The sequence below is a fragment of the Pristiophorus japonicus genome, chromosome 7 (genome assembly GCF_044704955.1).
Source record: "Pristiophorus japonicus isolate sPriJap1 chromosome 7, sPriJap1.hap1, whole genome shotgun sequence".
NCBI classification, from domain to species: Eukaryota; Metazoa; Chordata; class Chondrichthyes; family Pristiophoridae; genus Pristiophorus; species Pristiophorus japonicus.
Genome location: NC_091983.1, coordinates 245,500,321 through 245,525,127, shown reverse-complemented (window position 1 = coordinate 245,525,127; position 24,807 = coordinate 245,500,321). Strand labels below are relative to the sequence as shown.

At 45.5% G+C, this 24,807-nt stretch overlaps 1 protein-coding gene across 2 annotated transcripts in view; it reads left to right on the top strand.

Annotated features, from left to right (window-relative positions):
• Nucleotides 1-24,807, top strand: part of LOC139267485 (dynein axonemal heavy chain 8-like) — a 2,569,686-nt gene that overhangs the window by 1,080,821 nt on the left and 1,464,058 nt on the right. For both annotated transcript variants that reach the window (XM_070885867.1, XM_070885866.1), the window contains one exon: nucleotides 1,655-1,787. In XM_070885867.1, coding sequence (XP_070741968.1) covers nucleotides 1,655-1,787 — 133 coding nt within the window. The remainder of the gene's footprint in view (nucleotides 1-1,654; nucleotides 1,788-24,807) is intronic.

Below are 24,807 nucleotides of genomic sequence, written 5' to 3'. Positions count from 1 at the left end.
CTCGGGGTTGTCACCATTGCATAGTAATCTTGTGCAAGTTGGTTCCAGTGTTTCTTCATTTCTTTTGGTGAAACTTTTATGCGACCTCTGCTGGTGTCCAGCTCGTGCCATCAGGCCTCAATTACAGTTAGCAGCGCCTCCACTTCATCCTGTAAGAAATTCTTGCTCCTTGAGCCGCATTGCATCTTGTATTGCAGCTCTGATTTTTCCAATGAGAATGAAAGTTCTCATACACAACTGGCTCTTTAAAAATGGCCAAATACAGACCGGGAGCTGAACTGGCATACGCGCCCATAACTATCATGTCATAGAAACATAGAAACATAGAAAATAGGTGCAGGAGTAGGCCGTTCGGCCCTTCTAGCCTGCACCGCCATTCAATGAGTTCATGGCTGAACATGCAACTTCAGTACCCCATTCCTACTTTCTCACCATACCCCTTGATTCCCCTAGTAATAAGGACTTCATCTAACTCCTTTTTGAATATATTCAGTGAACTGGCCTCAACAACTTTCTGTGGTAGAGAATTCCACAGGCTCACCACTCTCTGGGTGAAGAAATTCCTCCTCATCTCGGTCCTAAATGGCTTACCCCTTATCCTTAGACTGTGTCCCCTGGTTCTGGACTTCCCCAACATTGGGAACATTCTTCCTGCATCTAACCTGTCTAACCCCATCAGAATTTTAAACGTTTCTATGAGGTCCCCTCTCATTCTTCTGAACTCCAGTGAATACAAGCCCAGTTGATCCAGTCTTTCTTGATAGGTCAGTCCCGCCATCCCGGGAATCAGTCTGGTGAACCTTCGCTGCACTCCCTCAATAGCAAGAATGTCCTTCCTTAAGTTAGGAGACCAAAACTGTACACAATACTCCAGGTGTGGCCTCACCAAGGCCCTGTACAACTGTAGCAACACCTCCCTGCCCCTGTACTCAAATCCCCTCGCTATGAAGGCCAACATGCCATTTGCTTTCTTAACCGCCTGCTGTACCTGCATGCCAACCTTCAATGACTGATGTACCATGACACCCAGGTCTCTTTGCACCTCCCTTTTCCTAATCTGTCACCATTTAGATAATAGTCTGTTTTTCTGTTTTTACCACCAAAGTGGATAACCTCACATTGATCCACATTATACTTCATTCTTTTTTTTCACATATGTGCAGAAGGGGGAGCATTGTTTTTTCCAGTGCAGACTTTCAGCTCCACCCTCCAAAGTTAAAGGATAGGCTGCCAAATTCAAAAATAGAATGCGGAAATTTGCTGGTTTTTTTTGAGTAGTCGGGGCCAAAAGAATGGATATAACTCTGGCATTGGGGAAAATTGAGCCTACGATCTGGGAACAGATTTGGAAAAAAATGGCATTATTGGAATCTGGTACCACATGGGATTATGTCTGGCAACCTTTTCCCATATCAACACCTTGCATACTTATATGTAATGCTCCTATTTAACTGCAACTTATGGGTTTTACCTGTGTTAAAATAACAAAGGATAACAAACGCATTTAGTCTTAATCTATCAATAGCTAGTTATTTCTAAGCTTATGGCACTTTTTTTTAAAGGTATAAAGATGGATTGGTGACATGTACATGCGGGGGTTGTAGGTTTACACCAGTATTCGGTACCCTATAGTGTGTGGTTATGTATTTTACAGGTTTGCTGCAAAGAATGGGCAGAGACTTTAGCTCCAAAAGCCAGATATATTGAAAAGATTGTGGACAGACTGGTGGGAATATTTGTAGAAATCTCTGACACGATTAATGACGCTAAACTTGAGGATGAACCAGGTAAGGAAAATTGCTGTTTCAAAGACACTGATAACAAGTGACATCAGAGAATTCCAACATGAGGTGGCCACAAACATTGTTATTATTTAGCGTATGCAGGCTTGGCATTTAATTACAGCCATCTTAATGCCTTGTCTTCATTGTATATAAGCATTGCAAAGCACAGAGGCCACCAGATAGTTTTGTTAGTGGATTCACCGATGTGGGACATGATTTATTTTTGTCCACAAGGACATTTATTGTCATCACCGAGGTCTCATAGGTCAAGGTTTGAGACCAACTGTCCCTGTGCTTGTCCAGTTCGAAAGTGGTTGTGAAACGGCAAACTACAACATCGCCAGTTGAGTCCTTGTTGAGCATTAGTGAATTGGCAACATGATTTTGCTACTGCACCTGAGCTACAAAGATGGGGAGGACCTATGTTATTAAAGGATGTAAGACTTATCTTTTATAAGAACAGATTTTAGCCTGTAAGATATATGTTTTTTTCCATTATAATAGCATTAAGCGTTATCTTAATAAAACAGGTTATAGCCTGTAAGATTTTGTCTTGGCTCTACACTTTACAGAGTTCTGATTTGTGAGACAGAACAATACAGACACAGGATGTTTCTTCACTCACCCCGATCCAGGGGTTCTCTTTACTTAAAATAATTGAAAGAAATACAAGCAATTTATGGTAGCATCAAATGCACAATAATTTCTAATTATTCGCCCGCATCAACCTATGCCAGTAAAGTTCCTTATGACGGTTAAAATTGCCGATCCACTAAGTGATTAAAAGAAAGCAAAGACACTCATACAGGGTTACTTCCAGCCGTGATCAACGATTGGAAATTAACCCCAGGTTAATTGTAACTGACCAGGTTACCAATCTCTTGACTGCAGCCCCCAGTGTCTTTCTCATAATTTCTGTTTGTACTTAAAAGGTTGGCAACTTGCCAACTCTGTGGGGTCAAGTTTCAGGCTGCGCCTAGAACGGCGCAGCTCCGCGAGCCACGCCTAATTTCTGCGCTCAAAACCGCGCCGAAAACTTACCTCGGTATTCTCCACTCCCTCAGATCGATCCAGGCCCTCGGCGCAGTGCAGCACGAGCTGTGGAGGGCGGAGCCAGGTCCCTGCGCTGAAATCAGTGCCGGGACCTCTGCACAGGCGCACTACAGTGTGCACGCATGTATAGTAGTTTCAGGCGCCCGAAACTGTGTGGGAGGGGCCCGAAGCATGCCGCCCCCTAGCACTGCCCGAATGGGCTCACTGGGGTGGTGAAGATCAGGCTGCACCTCCCTCATCCAACTCCTGCTCTGGCTGTGGCTCCAGCTTCCGCCCCTGTTTAGCTGACACTCCCTCTGGCTCTCTCAACTCCCCACCGACGCCCCCCTCCCCCATCTCCCACTCCGCTGCCCGCTCCCCCCCCCCAGCTCCTGCTCCCCTGCCCCGACCCCCAGCTCCCGCTCCACTCCCCGCCAGCACCCGCTCCACTCCACTCCGGCTCCCCCGGCCACCTACCTTCAACTCCGGTCCATTCTCTCTTCCTTCGGCGGGGCCTGCCCGCCTAGCATCTTGCTGGGGGAGGGCCCCACCCGAAGTCTTGGGTCCGGCTTTTTCACGTCGGCCGGGCCCGTTTAGCCTCCTCCCTCTCCTCTCCCCCCTCCCTCGCCTCTCCCCTTCCCTCCCTCTCCTCTTCCCCTTCCTCCCTCTCCTCTCCCCCTCCCTCCCTCTCCTCTCCCCCTCCCTCTCCTCTCCTCTCCCCCTCACTCCCCCCTCTCCCTCCCTCCCTCTCCCTTCCCTCCCTCCCTCCCTCTCCCTTCCCTCCCTCCCTCCTCTCCCTTCTCTCCCCTCCTCTCCCTTCCCTCCCATCCTCTCCCTTCTCTCTCTCTCCTCTCCCTTCCCTCCCTCTCCTCTCCTATCCCTCCCTCTCCCTTCCCTCCATCCCCTCTCCCTTCCCTCCCTCTCCCTTCCCTCCCTCTCCTTTCCCTTCCCTTCCCTCCTCTCTCTCCCTTCCCTCCCTCTCCTCTCCCTTCCCTTCCCTCCCTCTCCCTTCCCTTCCCTCTCTCTCTCTCTTCCCTCCCTCTCCTACCCCTCTCTTCTCTCCCTCCCCTCTCCTCTCCCCTCCCTTCCTCTCCTCTCCCTCCCTCCTCCTCCCCCGCCTCCCCTCGCTGTCAGAAACACATAGACACTGACACTGACAGAGAGAGAGAGAGAGGCACTGACACTGACAGACAGAAACTTAGAGAGAGACACAGTGACAGACAGAGAGAGAGAGAGAGAGAGAGAGACACTGACATAGACAAAGAGAGACACACTGGGGGGGGTGGGTGGGCCGTCCCAGCACGCTGTTGCAGGGCTCCCGGTGCTGCAGTCGGTGAGTAGAAACTTAATTTTTTATTTATTGATTTTTAATTTTTTTTAAATTTTGTATTCATTTTTTTTTGATTGATTTATTAGTTGATTTATTGATGTATTTATCATTTATTATTGATGATAGCTCTTTATTTGTAAAACTGAAGTGTTTAATGTTTGTAAACTTCCCTTCCCCCCCACCCCCCACCCCCGTTCCCAACACCTGATTTGTAACCTAACCCTGATTTTCTAAGTGTAGGCAAGGTTTTTCTGAGCGTACAAAAATCTACACTTACTCCATTCTAAGTTAGTTTGGAGTAAGTTTTCACTACCTAAACTTTCAAAATGGGCGTAAGTGGCCGGACACGCCCCCTTTTGAAAAAAAAATCTGTTCCAAACTGAAACTGTTCTAACTGACTCGAACTGGAGCAAACTAAATGCCGAGAATTGCAATTTCTAAGATACTCCATTCTAAACCAGTTGCTCCAAAAAAACAGGAGCAACTCAGGCCGAAACTTGACCCCTGTCAGGCCAAAGTTATTTTTTTTTTCTCTTCAGCAGACAGTTAATTAAATGTGTGATTTTTTTTTCAATGTCCTTTTCAATAATCCGTTCATTAAAAATGTTCCTCAGTATATCTCCATTGTCTGTCCAAGGTTGGTTATGCATTCTATCTGTGAGAAAGAATAGCTTTTGCTTAACTAGCAGTTCCCACAGTAGCTTCTTGGCTTTGCAAGATCTGCTGGTTACAGAATTTGGTCAATTTTAAAGTTCGGCCAGTTTCAAATGATAGCTACGGAGGGAACTAGGGTGCAATGTGCTTGACACAAGATGCATAGTAGCATATAGTTGAGTATCCAGACCTGCCGGTTTCAACAATTCATCTGCAGAAATTGTAACTTGAGTGGACATTTAGCCAGGACGTGCAGGAAGCCCGCAGCGAAGCTGGTTTACGAAGTGGATGAGCCACAAGAGGGGTCTGCAAGGCAGGGGTATGCCTGGGACACAGCAATGGATGCTGAAGTTCAGCGGGTCCAGGTGGCAAACATCCACAGCTCATACACAAAAACGCCACCCATGATGATGAGAGTACTGTTAAATGGCATCCCGGTATGCATGGAGCTGGACACAGGAGCCAGCCAGTCACTTATGAGTGTCCAACAATTCGAGAAACTGTGGCCACTCAGAGCTAGCAGACCCAAACTAGAATGCAGTGACACGCAACTTCGGACATACACCAAAGAGATCATCCCAGTGCTAGGCAGTGCAATGTTGGTGGTCACACATAATGGATCTCAGAACCGGCTACCACTCTGGATTGTCCCGGGAAATGGTCCCACACTTTTGGGGAGAAGCTGGCTAGCCGAGATGAACTGGAAATGGGGGGATGTGCACGCCATTTCATCTGTGGAGCGAAGTTCATGTTCACAGGTCCTACAAAAGTTCGAGTCATTATTTCAACCTGGCGTCGGGACTTTCAAAAGCACCACAGTAAGGATACGCATCACCCCGGACGCCACACCAGTGCACCACAAAGCCAGAGCTGTGCCGTATGTGATGCGGGAGAAAATTAAGAGTGAGTTGGACAGGTTGCTCAGAGAGGGCATAATTTCGCCCATCGAATTCAGCAACTGGCAAGCCCCATCGTCTCTGTTATAAAAACGGATGGCTCAGTCAGGATCTGTGGCGACTACAAGGCCACCATCAACTGAGTGCCCCTTCAGGACCAATACCCGCTTCCGAGAGCGGAGGATCTTTTAGCCACGCTGGCAGGCGGCAAGCTGTTCACCAAGTTGGACCTCACTTCGGCCTACATGACACAGGAACTGGCCGAAGAATCCAAGCTACTGACCACCATCACCACGCACAAGGGGCTGTTTGTCTACAACAGCTGTCCATTTGGCATTCGTTCAGCAGCCGTTATCTTTCAGAGGAACATGGAAAGCCTGCTCAAATCCATCCCCAGAACAATCCTATTTCAGGACGACATCCTTCAGGACGACATCCTTATCACGGGTCGAGACACCGAGGAACACCTCCACTACCTGGAGGAGGTGCTACGCCGACTGGACCGGGTAGGCCTGTGACTAAAGAGGTCCAAGTGTGTGTTTTTGGCCCCAGAGGTCGACTTTTTTGGGCAGGAGGGATATGGAGGCGGGATCCAGCCCACCGAATCCAAAACGGAGGCGATCCGTTGCGCGCCCAGGCCTGGCAACACATCAGAGTTGCGTTCATTTCTGGGACTATTGAACTATTTCGGGAACTTTCTACTGAACTTAAGTACATTGCTGGAGCCGCTACACATGCTCCTGCGTAAGGGTTGCGATTGGTTTTGGGGGCATTGTCAGGAACGGGCTTTCAATCGGGCACGGAACCTGCTTTGTTCTAATAAGCTGTTGACCCTGTACAACCCCTGTAAGAAATTGGTCTTGACATGCGATGCATCATCCTATGGGGTTGGGTGCGTGTTACAGCAGAGTAATGATGAGGGCCAACTCCAACCTGTGGCTTATGCCTCCAGGTCGCTCTCCCAAGAAGAAGGAAGGTATGGGATGGTTGAAAAGGAAGCACTCGCATGTGTCTACGGGGTGAAAAAGATGCACCAGTACCTTTTTGGCAAAAGGTTCAAGTTAGAAACGGACCACAAGCCATTAACATCCCTGTTGTCGGACAGCAAAGCTGTCAATGCCAATGCGTCAGCTCGCATACAGCGATGGGCTCTCACGCTGGCTGTGTATGACTACACCATATGGCACCGGCCAGGCACCGAAAATTGCGCTAACGCGCTCAGCAGGCTTCCACTGGCCACCACTGAGGGGGCAGCGGAACAAAGCGCAGAGATGGTCATGGCTGTCGATGCCTTTGACAGCGCAGGCTCCCCCATCACAGCCCACCAGATCAAAACCTGGACAAACAGAGATCCCCTCCTATCTCTGATTAAGTCCTGACTGTGGATTGGGCGTCCGCACTCGGTGCATGCCCTGAAGAGGTCAGACGGTTTCACAGACGAATGGATGAGCTCTCCATACAAGCTGACTGCCAACTATGGGGCAGCTGGGTAGTCATGCCCCAGAGAGATATGGAAGCATTCATCAGGGAACTCCACAGCGAGCACCCAGGCATCGTGCTTATGAAGGCCATTGCCCGTTGTATGGTGGCCGGAAATTGATGCAGACCTGGAGCTCTGTGTTCGCAGGTGCCCCACTCAGCCCGTGGCCCTGGCCCACCAAGCCATGGTCACGTATTCACGTAGACTACGCGGGCTCGTTCATGGGAAAAATGTTCCTCGTTGTTGATGCATACTCAAAATGGATCGAGTGCATCATATTGAATTCGTGCACGACATCCACCACAATGGAGAGTCTGCGTGCGGTCTTTGCAACCCATGGCTTGCCGGACATCCTAGTTAGCGACAGCAGCCCGTGTTTCACTCGCTATTCCGGGAGTTCACGTCGGGTAATGGCATCAAACATGTCAGTTCAGCATCGTTCAAGCCGGCTTCCAATGGCCAGGCGGAACGTGCAGTCAAAATCATAAAGCAAGGCATGCTCCGGATTCAAGGACCCTCCCTTCAATACCGTCTATCACGCCTCCTGCTGGCCTACAGGTCCTGACTGCACTCGCTCAGGGGGTCCGGCCAGTGGAACTACTCATGAAACGTACACTAAAAACTTGACTGTCCCTCATTCATCCAGTCTTGTCAGACATTGTTGAGGGCAAGCGCCAGTCCCAAAATGAGTGCCACGACCGTAACTCAAAGGGGAGATGGATAGAAATCGATGACCCTGTATTTGTTCTTAATCACGCTGTGGGGCCCAAGTGGCTCGAGGGTACTGTAATTGGTGAAGAGGGGAATAGGGTCATAGTGGTCAGACTCAACGATGGGCAGATATGCCGCAAGCATCTGGACCAAGTAAAAAAAAGGTTCAGCATGGACACTGAGGAACCTGAGGAAAATCATGAGATGCTGCCCACACCACTGCCAGTGAACGAGCAACAAGAACCGTCAGCAGCATGCACAGTCCCTGCGGCCAGCCCGGACAAGCCGGAATCACCACAGGTAACAAAGACGCATGCCAAGGCTCAACAACCAGAGCCCCAACTGCTGCGCTCCACAAGAGAGCGTCGACTGCCTGAAAGACTCAATCTTTGACCCAAAGACATTGGGGGGAGGTGATGTCATGTTTGTAACCTTCACATAACTGTAACCTTTATGTAACAACACTATACACTGTATACACCTGAGAAATGCGCACCTTGACCACAGCGGGTGAACTTGTGGGAGACACTCCTCACCTGGTCATCCAGGTATATAAAGGGAGGTCCCACGCAGGGTCATCACTTCTTGGTCCTGTGAATAAAGGTACAGGTCACAGAGTGACCTTATCTCCAGTATGTGCCTCATGTTGATTTGCTGTAGTGTGTAAGGACACAACACGAACGTTTTGTGTTTCATGTGCAAGGGCACCCATACCCTTCTGAACCGCAACATTCTGTAGACTCCATTTAAATAATATTCTGCTTTTCTAGTCTTCCTACCAAGTGGATAACCTCACATTTTCCCACATTATACTTAATCTACCAAATTTTTGATCACTCAGTTAACCTATCTCCTGTGCAGACTCTCTGTCGTCCTCACAGCTTGCTTTCCCACCAATCTTTGTATCCTCAGCAAATCTGGCTACACTTCACTCTGTATTTCATCCAAGTCATTATATATATTGTAAATAGTTGCGTGGCGGAGGTGTGGCGAATGAGGGTATGGGGCTCAGAAGTACCGAGGGCCCAGGGGCAGCACGGACCTGCCCACACTCCGATATGTGTGCACACTAGATCCGTGCAGCAGGGCAGGTCTCCAGTCGTCCTGGTTAATCCTTGCCACTGGATAAAGGCCTAGCTCTGTCAAGCCCGTGTGGTGGCTGTGGTGCATCAGTTACCACATGTTAAAAAAATTCACGCACAGGCATCTTCCACCCCCTCAACTGGAATTCATTGAAACATCTGTGAACTCTCGTGGAAGCAAGTCATCCTCGTTCAAGGGACCGCCCATGATGAAATAGTTGCAGCCCCAGTACTGATCCCTCTGGCATCCCACCAGTTACAGTTTGCCAACCTGAAAATTATCCATTTATCCCGACTCTTTGTTTTATCAGTTAGCCAATCGTCTATCCATGCTAATATATTACCCCCAACACCATGAGCGCTTACCTTGTGCAGTAATCTTTTACGTCATCATCATCATCATCATCATCATCATCATAGGCAGTCCCTCGGAATCGAGGAAGACTTGCTTCCACTCCTGAAGTGAGTTCTTTTGGTAGCTGAACAGTCCAATATGAGAGCCACAGACTCTGTCACAGGTGGGACAGATGGTTGTTGAGAGAAGGGGTGGGTTGGACTGGTTTTCCGCACACTCTTTCCACTGCTTGTGGATGATTTCTGCACGCTCTCGCCATTGAGAAACAATGCCAACATCTTTTTCAGTCGCAGCAATAGATCTCGTTGGTAGTGTCCTGAAGAATTGCGCCCTCCCGGATGCACTTTATTAAATTGGTCAAATTTGATTTCCCTTTCATAAAACCTTGTTGACTCTGCTTGATTGTATTATGATTTTCTCAATGTCCTGCTACAACTCCCTTAATAATGGATTCCAGCTTTTTCCCAATTACAGATGTTAGGCTAACTAGCCGATATTTTCCTGCTTTCTGTCTCCTTCCTTTCTTCAATAGGGGCGTTACATTTGTGGTTTTACAATCCACTGGATCCTTCCCAGAATCTGGGGAATTTTGGAAGATTGCAACCAATACCTTCACTATTTCTGCAGCCGCTTCTTTTAAGACCCTTGGATGCAAGCCATTAGGTCCAGGGAACTTATCCACCTTTAGACTCATTAGTTTGCCGAGAACTTTTCTGTAGTGACTGTGATTGTTTTAAGTTCCTCCCTCCCTTTTGCTCATTGATTATCTACTATTATTGGGATGCTTTAGTGTCTTCTACTGTGAAGACAGATACAAAATATTTGTTCAAGGTCTCTGCCATTTCTTTATTTCCCATTATTAATTCCCCAGTCTAATCTGCTTCGGGACCAATTTTACTTTAGCTACTATCTTCCTTTTTATATACTTGTGAAAGCTCTTACTGTCTATTTTTATATTTATTGCTAGTTTACTCTCAATCTATTTTCTCCCTCTTTATTATTTTTTCAGTCATCCTTTGCTGGTTTCTTAAAAAATTACTTTTATATATCGGCTTTTACCGATACATAAAACGGAAAAGAGTGACTAAAGTAAATGTTGGTCCCTTAGAAGATGAGAAGGGGGATTTAATAATGGGAAATGTGGAAATGGCTGAGACCTTAAACAATTATTTTGCTTCAATCTTCACAGTAGAAGACACAAAAACCATGCCAAAAATTGCTGGTCACGGGAATGTGGGAAGGGAGGACCTTGAGATAATCACTATCACGAGTGGGGTAGTGCTGGACAGGCTAATGGGACTCAAGGTAGACAAGTCCCCTGGTCCTGATGAAATGCATCCCAGGGTATTAAAAGAGATGGCGGAAGTTATAGCAGATGCATTCGTTATAATCTACCAAAATTCTCTGTACTCTGGGAAGGTACCATCGGATTGGAAAGCAGCTAATGTAAAGCCTCTGTTTAAAAAAGGGGGCAGACAAAAGGCAGGTAACTATAGGCCGGTTAGTTTAACATCTGTAGTGGGGAAAATGCTTGAAACTATCATTAAGGAAGAAATAGCGGAACATCTAGATAGGAATAGTGCGATCAAGCAGACGCAACATGGATGCATGAAGGGGAAATCATGTTTAACTAATTTACTGGAATTCTTTGTGGATATAACGAGCATGGTGGATAGAGGTGTACCGATGGATGTGGTGTATTTAGATTTCCAAAAGGCATTCGATAAGGTGCCACACAAAAGGTTACTGCAGAAGATAAAGGTATGCGGAGTCAGAGGAAATGTATTAGCATGGATAGAGAATTGGCTAGCTAACAGAAAGCAGAAAGTCGGGCTGGAAATCGGTGGTTAGTGGTGTGCCCCAGGGATCGGTGCTGGGACCACAACTGTTTACAATATACATAGATGACCTGGAAGAGGGGACAGAGTGTAGTGTAACAAAATTTGCAGATGACATAAAGATTAGTGGGAAAGCGGGTTGTGTAGAGGACTCAGAGAGGCTGCAAGGAGATTTAGATAGGTTAAGCAAATGGGCTAAGGTTTGACAGATGGAATACAATGTCGGAAAATGTGAGGTAATCCACCTTGGAAAAAAAAACAGTAAAAGGGAATATTATTTGAATGGGGAGAAATTACAACATGCTGCGGTGCAGAGGGACCTGGGGGTCCTTGTGCATGAATCCAAAAAAGTTAGTTTGCAGGTACAGCAGGTAATCAGGAAGGCGAATGGAATGTTGGCCTTCATTGCGAGAGGGATGTGTACAAAAGCAGGGAGGTCCTGCTGCAACTGTATAGGGTATTGGTGAGGTCGCACCTGGAGTACTGCGTGCAGTTTTGGGCACCTTACTTAAGGAAGGATATACTAGCTTTGGAGGGGGTACAGAGATGATTCACTAGGCTGAGTCCGGAGATGAGGGGGTTACCTTATGATGATAGATTGAGTAGACTGGGTCTTTACTCGTTGGAGTTCAGAAGGATGAGGTGAGATCTTATAGAAACATTTAAAATAATAAAAGGAATAGACAAGATAGAGACAGAGAGGTTGTATCCACTGGTCAGGGAGACTAGAACTAGAGGGCACAGCCTCAAAATACGGGGGAGCCAATTTAAAACCGAGTTGAGAAGGAATTTCTTCTCCCAGAGGGTTGTGAATCTGTGGAATTCTCTGCCCAAGGAAGCAGTTGAGGCTAGCTCATTGAATGTATTCAAATCACAGATAGATAGATTTTTAACCAATAAGGGAATTAAGGGTTATGGGGAGCGGGCGGGTAAATGGAGCTGAGTCCATGGCCAGATCAGCCATGATCTTGTTGAATGGCGGAGCAGGCTTGAGGGGCTAGATGGCCTACTCCTGTTCCTAATTCTTATGTTCTTATGTTCTATTATGTTCTTATAGCCCACCACTAATCTTCGCAACATTGTATGCCTTTTCTTTCAATTTGATACCATCTGCAACTTCCTTAGTTAGCTATGGATGGTTCATCCTTCTTATAGAATCTTTCCTTCTCACTGGAAGATATCTTTGTTGAGAGTTATGATATATCTCCTTAAATGTCTACTACTGCTTGTCTACCATCTTACCTTTTAATCTATTTTCTCAGTCCACTTTAGCCAACTCTGTCTTCATACCTTTTGAATTGCCTTCATTTAGGTTTAAGACATTAGTTTCAGATCCAAGTTTCTCACCCTCAAACATAAGAATATAAGAACATAAGAAATAGGAGCAGGAGTCGACCATCTGGCTCCTCAAACCTGCTCTGCCGTTCAACTAGATCATGGCTGATCTGATCATGGCCTCAACTCCACAGCCCTGCGCTCTTCCCATAACCCTCGACTCCGTTACCTTTCAAAAATCTGTCTATCTGCTCCTAAATGGGGTAAAAGAGCAAAGGGACCTCAGAGTATAAATACACATTACTAAAGTAGCGACGCCGGTTAATAAGGCCATAAAAAAGCAAACTAACCACTGCCGTTTATTTATGGAGGGATAGAATTGAAAAGTAGTGAAGTTGTGTTAAACTTGTCTCGAACCTTGGTTAGACCACACTGGGAATACTGGGTACAATTGAGGTTGCCATATTATAAAAAGGATAGAGAGGCACTGCAGAGGGTGCGGAAAAGATTTATAAGGATGATGCCAAAAATGTGAAGTTTTATCTATCGGGAAAGGATGAACAGGCTGGGTCTCTTTTCTCTTGAAAAGAGAAAACTGAGAGGTGACCGAAGAGAGTTCTTCAAAATTATCAAAAGTTTGATCGAGAAAATACAGAGAGAGTGTTTCCACTTGTGGGGAAGAGCAAAACTAAAGGTTATCAATATAAGATCGACACCAAGAAATCAAATAGGGGATTCAGAAGAAACTTTTTTACACAGAATGATGAGAATTTGGAACTGGGAGTGGTTGAAGCAAATAGTATAGATGCATTTAAGGGGAAGTTAGATAAGCGTATGAGGGAGAAGGGAATCGAAAGTTCTGCTGATGGAGTTATAATCATAGAATCATAGAAATTTACAGCACGGAAGGAGGCCATTACGGCCTGTGTCCATGCCGGTCGACCAAGAACTATCCAGCCTAATCCCACTTTCCAGCTCTTGGTCCGTAGCCCTGTAGGTTACAGCACTTTAAGTGCACATCCAAGTATTTTTTAAATGTGGTGAAGCTTTCTGCATTTTCCACCCTTCAGGCAGTGAGTTCCAGACCCCCAACACCCTCTGAGTGAAGACATTTCCCCTCATATCTCCTCTATTTGCCCCAATTTATTTTAAATCTATGTCCTCTGCTTGTTGACCCCTCTATAAATAAGGGGAAAAAGTCACTGGTGGGCGTAGTCGATAGGCTCCCTAACAGTAGCAACCGGTGATCGGAGTATAAACCAAGAAATAATGGGGGCTTGTAAAAAAGGAATAGCAATAATCATGGGTAATTTTAACCTTCATAGTAATTAGACAAATCGAATTGGTCAGGGTAGACTTGAGAAAGAGTTAATAGAGTGCATAAGGGACGGCTTCTGTTAAGTATGGAAGAACTCCACAAGACTGAGTACTGTGAGCTAAAACTGATGTGACTTTAGTCTCTTTAATACAACTCCAGAGTGCCTAAGCAGCATGGCAGACAACCTTTTATACTCCCTTGCACGAGGTGTGCAGGTGACCCTTGGGCCTCCAACAGTTGCGCCCTCTGGTGGCAAGTCTTACACAGTTACAATGTTTACATACATAACATCACTCCCCCCCAACGTCTTTGATACAAATTATTTACGCTCCCTGGTTGATCGTCTGAGTTCAAATTCTGGCATGGGTGAGTTGGTCGGACCATTGCTGCACTGTGGCGCGGCTGGTCTGACAGGACTGTTGGGAATGGTGGGTTCATCCTCTTGATTGACAGCGAGGTCGATTGCTGGTTGGGTATGTGTTGATGGAACGATGATGGTGATGTCCTTTTTGGGTGTTTCCTGGTTGTCGGTGAACCGCAGTTTGGCCTGATCCAAATGCTTTCTGCACGTTTGTCCATTCAGTAGTTTGACTATAAACACTCTATTCCCGTCCTTGGCCAAAACAGTGCCAGCAACCCTTTTAGGACCATGACCGTAATTCAGGATAAACACCAATGTCACGCAATAGAGCCGCACGATCGTGGTACATGTTTTGCTGGTGACGCCGGGTTTCCACATGATCATTTAGATCCGGGTGGACTAGGGAGAGCCTGGTTTTGAGTGCTGTCTTCATTAACAATTCTGCAGGGGGATCCCCAGTGAGCGAGTGGGGTTGCGTCCGGTAGCTGAGCAGAACCCAAGATAAGCGGATCTGCAAGAAGTCTTCCATCACGCATTTCAAGCTCTGCTTGTTAGTTTGGACTGCCCGTTCCACTTGACCATTGGATGCGGGCTTAAACGGGGCAGGCCTGACATGCTTGATGCTATTGCGGGTCATAAACTCATTGAATTCTGAGCTGGTGAAACACGGTCCATTGTCACTGACAAGGACATCGGGCAAGCCATGGGTAGCGAACATAGCCTGGAGGCTTTCAATGGTGGCAGTGGATGTGCTGAATGACATGATTACGCATTCAATCCATTTCGAGTAAGCGTCCACTACAACTAAAAACATCTTTCTGAGAAAGGGGCCAGCAAAATCTATGTGAATCCTGGACCACGGTTTGGAGGGCCATGACCACCGACTCAATGGAACCTCCCTTGGTGCATTGCTCAGTTGTGAGCACATGTTGCACTGGGGTACGCATGACTCTAAGTCCGAGTCAATGACGGGCCACCAAATATGTGACCTGGCTATCGCCTTCATCATGACTATGTTTGGGTGGGTATTATGCAGCTTGCGTATAAACGTTTCCCTGCCTTTTTTTGGCAAAACCACGTGATTACCCCATAAGACAATCCGACTGAATGGACATTTCATCTTTGTGTCAGTGAACGGGCTTAATTTCATCTTGCATTTCCTCAGGAACGGCCGACCAGCTCCCATTGAGGACGTAACTTTTTACAAGCGATAGCACAGGATCCTGGCTGGTCCAGGTCCTGATCTGGTGAGCAGTAACAGGTGACCCCTTGCTCTCAAAAGCATCTATGATCAGAAGCAAGTCTGCAGGTTGCACCATTTCCACCCCGGTAGTGGGCAATGGTAGCCGACTGTGGGCATCATCACAGTTCTCCATGCCTGGTCTGTGGCGGATAACATAGGCGGACAATGTTAATGCCCATCTTTGAATGCGGGACGAAGCATCGGTGTTTATACCTTTGCTTTCTGAAAACAGCGAAATGAACAGTTTGTGGTCAGTTTCAAGCTCAAACCGAAGTCCAAATAGCTATTGGTGCATTTTCTTAACCCCATATACATATGCTAATCTCAACCATACTGTAGGCTCTTTCAGCCTCAGACAGACTTGTAGACGCGTAAGCAGCCGGTTGAAGTTTGCACGATAAATTGGTTTGCTATAACACACAGCTGACCCTGTACAAAGATGCATCACAAGCTAGGACTAATCGTTTACACGGGTCATACAGTACAAGTAACTTATTAGAACAAAGTAGGTTTTTGGCCTTCTCAAAGGCTGTCTCTTGAGATTTACCCAAGCCCAGTCATCACCCTTACGTAGCAACATGAGCAACGGTTCCAGCAAAGTGCTTAACCTGGGTAGAAAGTTACCAAAATAGTTGAGGAGTCCCAGGAACGAATGCAGCTCCGTGACATAGAAAACATAGAAAATAAGTGCAGGAGTAGGCATTCGGCCCTTCGAGCCGACACCACCATTCAATATGATCATGATTGATCATGCAACTTCAGTACCCCAATCCTCTTTCTCTCTGTACCCCTTGTTTCCTTTAGCCGTAAGGGCCACATCTAACTCCCTTTTGAATACATCTAACGAACTGGCCTCAACAGGTAGAGAATGATACAGGTTTACAATTCTCTGAGTGAAGAAGTTTCTCCTCATCTCAGTCCTAAATGGCTTCCCCCTTATCCTGGTTCTGGACTTCCCCAACATCGGGAACATTTTTCCTGCATCTAACCGTCGAATCCTGTCAGAATTTTATGTTTCTATGAGATCCCATCTCATTCTTCTAAATTCCAGTCAATATAAGCCAAGTTGATCCAGTCTTTCTTCATATGTTAGTTCTGCCATCCCGGGAATCAGTCTGGTGAAGCTTCGCTGCACTTCCTGAATAGCAAGAATGTCCTTCCTCAGATTAGGAGACCAAAACTGTACACAATGTTCAAGGTGTGGCCTCACCAAAGCGCTGTACAACTGCAGTAAGACTCCTTTGCTCGTATGCTCAAATCCTCTCGCTATGAAGACCATCATGCCATTTGCCTTCTTCATCGCCTGCTGTACCTGCAGGCCAACTTTCAATGACTGATGTACCATGACACCCAGGTCTCGTTGTACCTCCCCTTTTCCTAATCTGTCACTATTCAGATAATATTCTGCCTTCCTGTTTTTGCCACCAAAGTGGATAACCTCACATTTATCTACATTATACTGCATCAGCCATGCATTTGCCCACTCACCTAACCTGTCCAAGTCACCCTGCAGCCTCTTAGCATCCTCCTCACAGCTCACATGGCCACCCAGCTTAGTGTCATCTGCAAACTTGGAGATATTACCTTCAATTCCTTCATCTAAATCATTAATGTATGTTGTAAATAGCTGGGGTCCCAGCACTGAACCTTGCGGTACCCCACTAGTCACTGTCTGCCATTCTGAAAAGGACCCGTTTATTTCTACGCTTTGCTTCCTGTCTGCCAACCAGTTCTCTATCCACGTCAATACGTTACCCCCAATACCATGTGCTTTAATTTTGCACACTAATCTCTTGTGTGGGACCTTGTCAAAAGCCTTTTGAAAGTCCAAATACACCACATCCACTGGTTCTCCCTTGTCCACTCTACTAGTTACATCCTCAAAAAATTCTAGAAGATTTGTCAAGCATGATTTCTCTTTCATAAATCCATGCTGACTTGGACCGATCCTGTCACTGCTTTCCAAATGCGCTGCTATTCATCTTTAATAATTGATTCCAACATTTTCCCCACCACCGATGTCAGGCTAACCGGTCTATAATTCCCTGTTTTCTCTCTCCCTCCTTTTTTAAAAAGTGGGTTTACATTAGCTACTCTCCAATCCATAGGAACTGATCCAGAGTCTATAGAATGTTGGAAAATGACCACCAATTCATCCACTATTTCTCAGGCCACTTCCGTAAGTACTCTGGGATGCAGACTATCAGGCCCTGGGGATTTATCGGCCTTCAATCCCATCAATTTCCCTAACACAATTTCCAGACTAATAAGGATTCCCTTCAGTTCCTCCTTCTTGCTAGCCCCTCGGTCCCCTATTATTTCCGGAAGGTTATTTGTGTCTTCCTTCGTAAAGACAGAACCAAAGTATTTGTTCAACTGGTCTGCCATTTCTTTGTTCCCCATTATAAATTCACCTGAATCTGACTGCAAGGGACCTATGTTTGTCTTCACTAATCTTTTTCTCTTCACATATCTATAGAAGCTTTTGCAGTCAGTTTTTATTTTCTCGGCAAGCTTCCTCTCGTACTCTATTTCCCCCCTCCTAATTGAACCCTTGTTCCTCCACTGCTGAATGCTAAATTTCTCCCAGTCCTCCGGTTTGCTGCTTTTTCTGGCCAATTTATATGCCTCTTCCTTGGATTTAACACGATCACTCATTTCCCTTGTTTGCCACGGTTGACCCACCTTCCCCATTTTATTTTTATGCCAGACAGGGATGTACAATTGTTGAAATTCATCCATGTGATCTTTAAATGTCTGCCATTGCCTATCCACTGTCAACCCTTTAAGTATCATTCGCCAATCTATCCTGTGGTCTGGGTGCATTCTTGATGGCCTCTGTCTTTGAGTCCGTGGGTCTGATGCCATCTGCCGCAATCTTTCTCCCCTAAAATTTGACCTCTGGCACCAGGAAAACACACTTGGAGCATTTCAGCCTGAGTCCCACTTTGTCTCGTCGACTTAGAACCTTTTCCAGGTTGTGCAGGTGTTCGGTGGTGTCAAGACAGGTGATCAGGGAGTCGTCTTGAAACACAACGGTGCGCGGAACCGATTTCAGCAGACTCTCCATGTTCCTCTAGAAGATGGCCACAGCTAAGCGAATCCCAAAAGGGCACCTGTGGTATACAAACAGTCCTTTGTGCATGTTGATGCACATCAATCTTTTCGAAGATTCAGCCAGATCCTGTGTCATGTAGGCGGAGTTTAGGTCCAACTTGGTGAACGACTTCCCCCTGCTAACGTTGCGAGCAGGTCATCTGTCTTGGGTAGCGGGTACTGGTCCTGTAACGAGACTCTGTTGATCATTACCTTGTAGTCTCCACTGATTCTGACCATGCCATCGCTTTTCAACACCGGATCAATCGGACTGGCCCACTTGTTGAACTCGACTGGCGATATGATTCCCTCTTGTTGAAGTCTGTTGAGTTCGATCTTGACTTTCTCCCTCATCATATATGGAACCGCTCGAGCATTGTGATGAACAGACCTTGCATTGGAGACTGGATGGATCTGCAACTTGGTGCCTGTGAAGTTGCCAATGTCTGGTTCAAATAGCGACGGAAAATTGCTCAGTACTTGGACGCACGAGGCATCATCCACTGAAGATAGTGCTTTGATGTCGTCCCACTTCCATCGAATCTTTCCCGCCAGCTTCTGCCGAATAGCGTTGGGCCATCGCCTGTTACAATCCACAGTGATAAATCATGCACAGCTCCATTATATGATACCTTAACTGCTGCACTGCCAATGACTGGTATGAGCTCTTTGGTGTAGGTGCGCAGCTTTGTCTGAATCGGGCTCAGTTTAGACCTTTGTGCTTTGTTGCCCCACAATTTCTCAAAAGCCTTCTGGCTCATAATTGACTGACTCGCCCCTGTGTCCAACTCCATTGATAGCGGAATGCCGTTCAATTTGACTTTCGACATAATAGGAGGGCTCTTGGTGGTGAAGGTGTGTAACCCATACACTCCTTCCTCAGGTTGAGTTGCCTCTCTTGTTTGTTCTGCGTGATCTGCTCCGGATCGATCATCCTCTGACGACTCTGCCACGTAGTGAGTCGCAGCACTCTTGCACATTCGCTGGAGGTGCCCCATTGTTTCGCAGCCTTTGCACATGTAGTGCTTTAATCGACATTGATGGGCTCAATCTGCTAACATGGTGCTAATGGATTTGCATTCGCGCCCGATGGCGGACTCTGAGTCTGTTAATACGGACTCTGAGTCTGTTTTTCCCTCAATCTGTTTCAGCGAATACACTGACGCGAACACCTTCTTGCCTTTTCTGCAAAAGACCTTTATTGAAGATTCTCCGGCCGGGACTTGTCAAGACAAAGGAACACTCTCAATTTGAGCTTGTTCACCTTCCTCTGGACAAGCCCTTTTACAGCGCGAAAAGCACAGTAGTGATACATTTTCAAAACATAACACATTTGATTAGCACTTGGTCTATCCACTCCTTTTCTTCCTCCCCCCCCGAGTATGTTCAATGCAGGCAAGGAGGTCTCCTAATTAGAGCTGGCCCCGAGGTCAGCTTGTTTATAGCCTCATTAAATTCTTTTTCCTTATCAGTAAAACCTATTTCCCTCTTATCAGTAAAAACCATTACATTCTCCTATCCGTGATTGCTTTTTCTTTCCCGTGACCCGTGTTTAACCTCAACTCTCAGTAACCCCTTTTTTTTCTGTTGATTCTGCAATTGTCAGCATCTTGACACTTCTTTAGCTATTTTCCCTTGATTCCCTATCTCCATCCCTCTGCCACGTTCATAATCCTTCTGCACACATTCTCAATCCCCCCTTTTATCATTCCATGATAACCCTGGTGACTATTCCAGGAGTATCGCATTCAGCCGTTTGCACTCTCTTTCCTGATCCTCCTTGTTATCTGTGAGTCTGCCTCGAGCCTTTTCGCAAGGTCTTATCAATGTCTGTTTAGGTTCTCACATCGTATCCTGTTGGAATATTATTGAATTGATAACTTCTGGAGCCTTGGTACAAGGCCGAAGAGAGGCCTTTTACCTCCTTACGGGCCAGTGCAGGAACCAGCACTTTAACCCTTATCCTGCTGGTACCCCTAATGCCAAATTTCTCTTACAATTCCCCCCTTTTGGCCCTTGGCTATACGCCAAGCTGGTCATATTTCCCAATAACTATCTCCCTGTAGGCAAGTTCCAGATAGGTTCGTTCACCTGGTGGCCATCTCCCAAGCTTCGGGACCTCCTGAAACTCTCCCACAGAGTTATATAAGGTAAGTCCTTCCTGTAGCACTGCTTAAATTTTCATCCCTTATGGCCTTAATCATAGTGCGTGCCCTGACTTATCGTTTGGCCTGTTTAATTCGTGCACATGTTAATCCCATCATGACCATCAGAACCAGACCCTGTATTACTACAAGTACATGTGATATTATTCTTATCCATGGGTGAATTTGAATATTAAGTCCAATGTCCCACAGCTTTGAGTACCAGGGCTGATCAGCAAGCATTGCGTTAGTCTCTCTCTGTAAGTTGTCTATTTCTTCCATCAGCCGGACATACTGTCGTCTTTGATTCTGGATTCCTTGCACCAAACGTAATTGTTCCTCATTTAGTTCCAGTATTTGTTTGTCTTGCGGTTCCCATACCGCCTCTTTGTACCCTTCTCGGAGGGTATCCATGATTGTTCCACGGATGATTTCTGTTGTCTCGGGATATATGTGGTGTCCATTTACATCTATTTTTCCCATGGGCCTGAAACAGAAGTTAGGGTTGGTGATGACACAGGTTTCTCACTTCACCAATATTATCGATCTGATATAAGGGGTCTCCCTTTGTTACATCATACTGTGGTATGGACAACATAAATCCGATCATATTCACCCGCCCAGTAATACATCTGAATTTTGGCACCCATGCGTGACTATTCCTTTGTACCTCGCATGTGTTATTCATTTTTTTATCTAGTGTCCAATTGTTAAGTATGCTGTTCGGAATCCAATCTGGTATGTCTCCATTCTGGAGTTGCTCCAAATTATGTTGTACCTCACTTAATATCCAGGCCCCATACCCGGAGCAAACTATCTCAGCCTGTAATCGTTTACTTATATCTTTCCCCATTGCGTGGATCAATTTTATTGTCTTGGCATTTCGGCAATGTATGGGCCACTTGTAACAGTTCCCCTTCTGCGCCATCTCCCAACCGCGCTTGCAGGGCTTGGTTATCCAAGTCCCTCCCCAGTAAACCACTCAAGACTACGCCATTAAGTTGTTAACCTGGTCGTATATTGCATACAGGCCTATGGAATTCATCGTCGTAACCCCTGCCGCATAACCTGTGCCTAGTGTTTCCAGTATTCCCCTTTTTGTTCGACCTTGCTCTGTTCCATTTCTGACATTAAATCTCAGGGTAGTGGGTTCCGTCCGGGCCTTCAAGGATCCGTTGTGTCAGGTTCTGGTACAGACTTATAGTTTCATTTCCACAGAAGCTAGGAAAAATGACATCCATTAGGTTTAGGATAAGTAGTCGCTGACGCACCCCAAATTATATCCTTTCTTTAGATTCTTTTATTACTAGCCCCCCTTTTTAGGTTGTATTCCTTCTTGTTTGCGCTGCGCATGATCAATACCGGCTTCTCCGTGTTATAACCGTGTCACGCTTCAGGACATATACCTTATATTCCAGAGACCTCCCTTGGTCTTTATTTTATCCCACTGGCCAGTTTTCCTAAACATCCTGGGTCCCACCCCCTTTTTTACTCCGTTCTGTTCCCACCCTTCTGTTTCTTGCGGGGTGGATTTCGCTGCTTGTTTGCAGCTTCGTCCGCCCAGGCATGAGCTTCTAGAACTGAAATTCCATCCAGTTGGATTTCTGCGCCCTTCCCCTTTTGGTCCTATGAACTTGCTCCTGTCCTCGTAATCTACTGGCACCCATGGCATCGGCAGCCTGCTGCATTACAACCCTAATTATTACAGTATACATAGCCATGCGTTAAAATAAGTTCTGTCCTTGCTCCAGTCCTTGGCTGCTGGGATGCATATTTCGGCAGTCAAATTGAACAAAGCTAGTTCATGAAGTTGTGTCTTCCCTGCGTGTGCTATATCTCTCGTAGTCCATCTGTATTATCCAGTGCCTGCGTGGGCCTCAAGGTTCCCAGTATCCTGAGTCTCCAGGGTCGAAGTAGCCGCTGCGGTCCCATCTTGGTGAGTGTTTTATCTGCAAATTTTAAACAGATAGCCTGGTCGTCACCAGGTGTTAGGTTCTGGTCTACTCATCTTTTATCCATGCATGTTGCGGTCACTCTGTGAAATCGGAGGTAAGGATGGGTTGGGTTTGTAGACCACACTTACCCACCGTGGGGTACATTGGCTCTATTGCCATAGGTGATGGTGCTATGGCTGCGCACTGCACTATCCGTCTGGCCCCGTTTTTAAAAAAATCTCTTCCAGCTTATTTATCTTAGCTTTTAACTCTTGAATTTGTTTTGTTTGAGTATCTTTCTTTTATTTGTATCAGGCGAGTATTATTACATAGGCTAGTTCTGTTTTTATTTTTATTCTGACTATCGCACCATTTCCTCTGTTTGGTGAGTCTTTTTTATTCTGTTAAGAAATCCAAATTAATAATGTCCAGTAGAAAACAGCTGTCAATGGAAAGGGTTAACTCCTTTACAGGTTTGTAAGAAAGCCTGATGTCATTACGTGACTTCACGTAATCATCCGAAAAATTCTTTTTTTTTTCAGTCTTTGTGCCTTCAAACTTGCTTAGAAATTAGAAATCTGTTAAAACAGCAGAAATCATTAGTAAAGCCGTCATAATAAAAGTCTTCTCATCAGGAAAGACGGTATTTTAGCGTAAACTCCAATGTTTTCTTAACTTCTAATTGCCAAAGATTTTTTTTGATTGATTTAAAACGATACCACACATTTTTAATAGCTATTTTGTTTACTGAAATCCAATTTTCACACACGCTGTGTACATTCTAACATTCGTTTTATTTTATGGTCCCGTTCACTGGGCAAATCTTGTGTTTTATTTCTCTCTCAGCTGAGTTCGCATAGCTTAGATCTTTTCTCCTTGGTTATTTTCAAAACCCTCCTGCTTGTTTAGACTGTTCTGGACTTTTCTTGATAAACACCGTCTATTCTGGAAATCTTTTCAAACGGCAGTGAAACTTTCTCGTAATTTAAAATCATTATCAATTAAACCAATATCTTTTTCACAGCCGATATCAATTAGTATTTAGCAAGTTATGTCTTTTTCCATCGCAAACACCCCTTTTTTTTCAGCACCTAATTAGTGCGGTACGTCTTTTTTTTCAGATCTCCTTTCTTCAAATTAGGTTTTGTATTCTACACGGAGGGCTCGTGACTCCATAAATTTGTTAATTTAAAATCATCAGACAATCGAAGACACTTTTTCTTCCAAATTCGTTCAAATTGTTTACTTTCAAAGTGGCGTCTTTATCTTTTTCTTTTCTCCATAACTAGAATGGAGTCTAGCACGGAGGCTTTGAGGGCTGCTTTTCGTTATCTCAAATTCCGTTTTCAAGGTCGTTACAATGCCTCTTCTAAACTGCTAAAGCTTGCCGTTTTAACATTTTTCAAAAGCCCCTTTTACACCTTCGCAGATAGCTCACCACTCGCCCAGGAGTTTGACCTGATCCCTGAAGGTATTTCTAGATTGTTTCCAAACCTTTTAGTTTTATTTCCTCCTTTTTTCTTTAAGATATCAGATTCAATTTAATAATTTATTTTTTAGTTTGAATCCACTTCAGTATTTTGCTGTGCCTTCTCTTAATATCTCAAAATTCCAATTCAAATTTTGTAATTTCAATCTTTATTTCAAACCTTTTTGTTGAGCTCGAAGCTTTTTTAAAAGGCATTCTTTATCTCATTCCGAGACTAAATTTATGTCTTTCAACCCAATGTAATCAATCCTTTGTGCATTTCCTAGCTCCGTAACTTATCATCCGAATAAATCCACACCTGCGTTTCTAACTTAAAATGTCTTAAAACTTCCCACATACAGGACAACACTACAAAGGGTTGAAAAAACTTTCACTCTATTTGGAGAAGTGGGTGGAGCTAAAATTAACAGACAGCTGCACCACTCTTCCAAACAGGCTTTTAAAAACATGAAAACATAAAAATTCATTCCGCAGTCAAAAGATCACACAAGGACTCTCACTCAATGACAGACATTCAGAAAAGTCTCTCTTCATTCAACAAAGCTTATTAATTCATTTTTTTCTTGGCCGGCTCTATTTTTGGATCCATGATTGCCCATTCCCGCGTCGCCCCCCGGTAAAGAAATATTTTATCCTTACACAATTCCTTTTATACTTACACAATTCCTCGCGTCGCCCTGCGATTTAGTTTTACACAATTCCTCGCGTCGCCCCGCGATTTAGTTTTGCACAATTTCACTACCCCTCCACGTTGCCCCGCGGTGTTCCTATTCACGTTGCCCTGC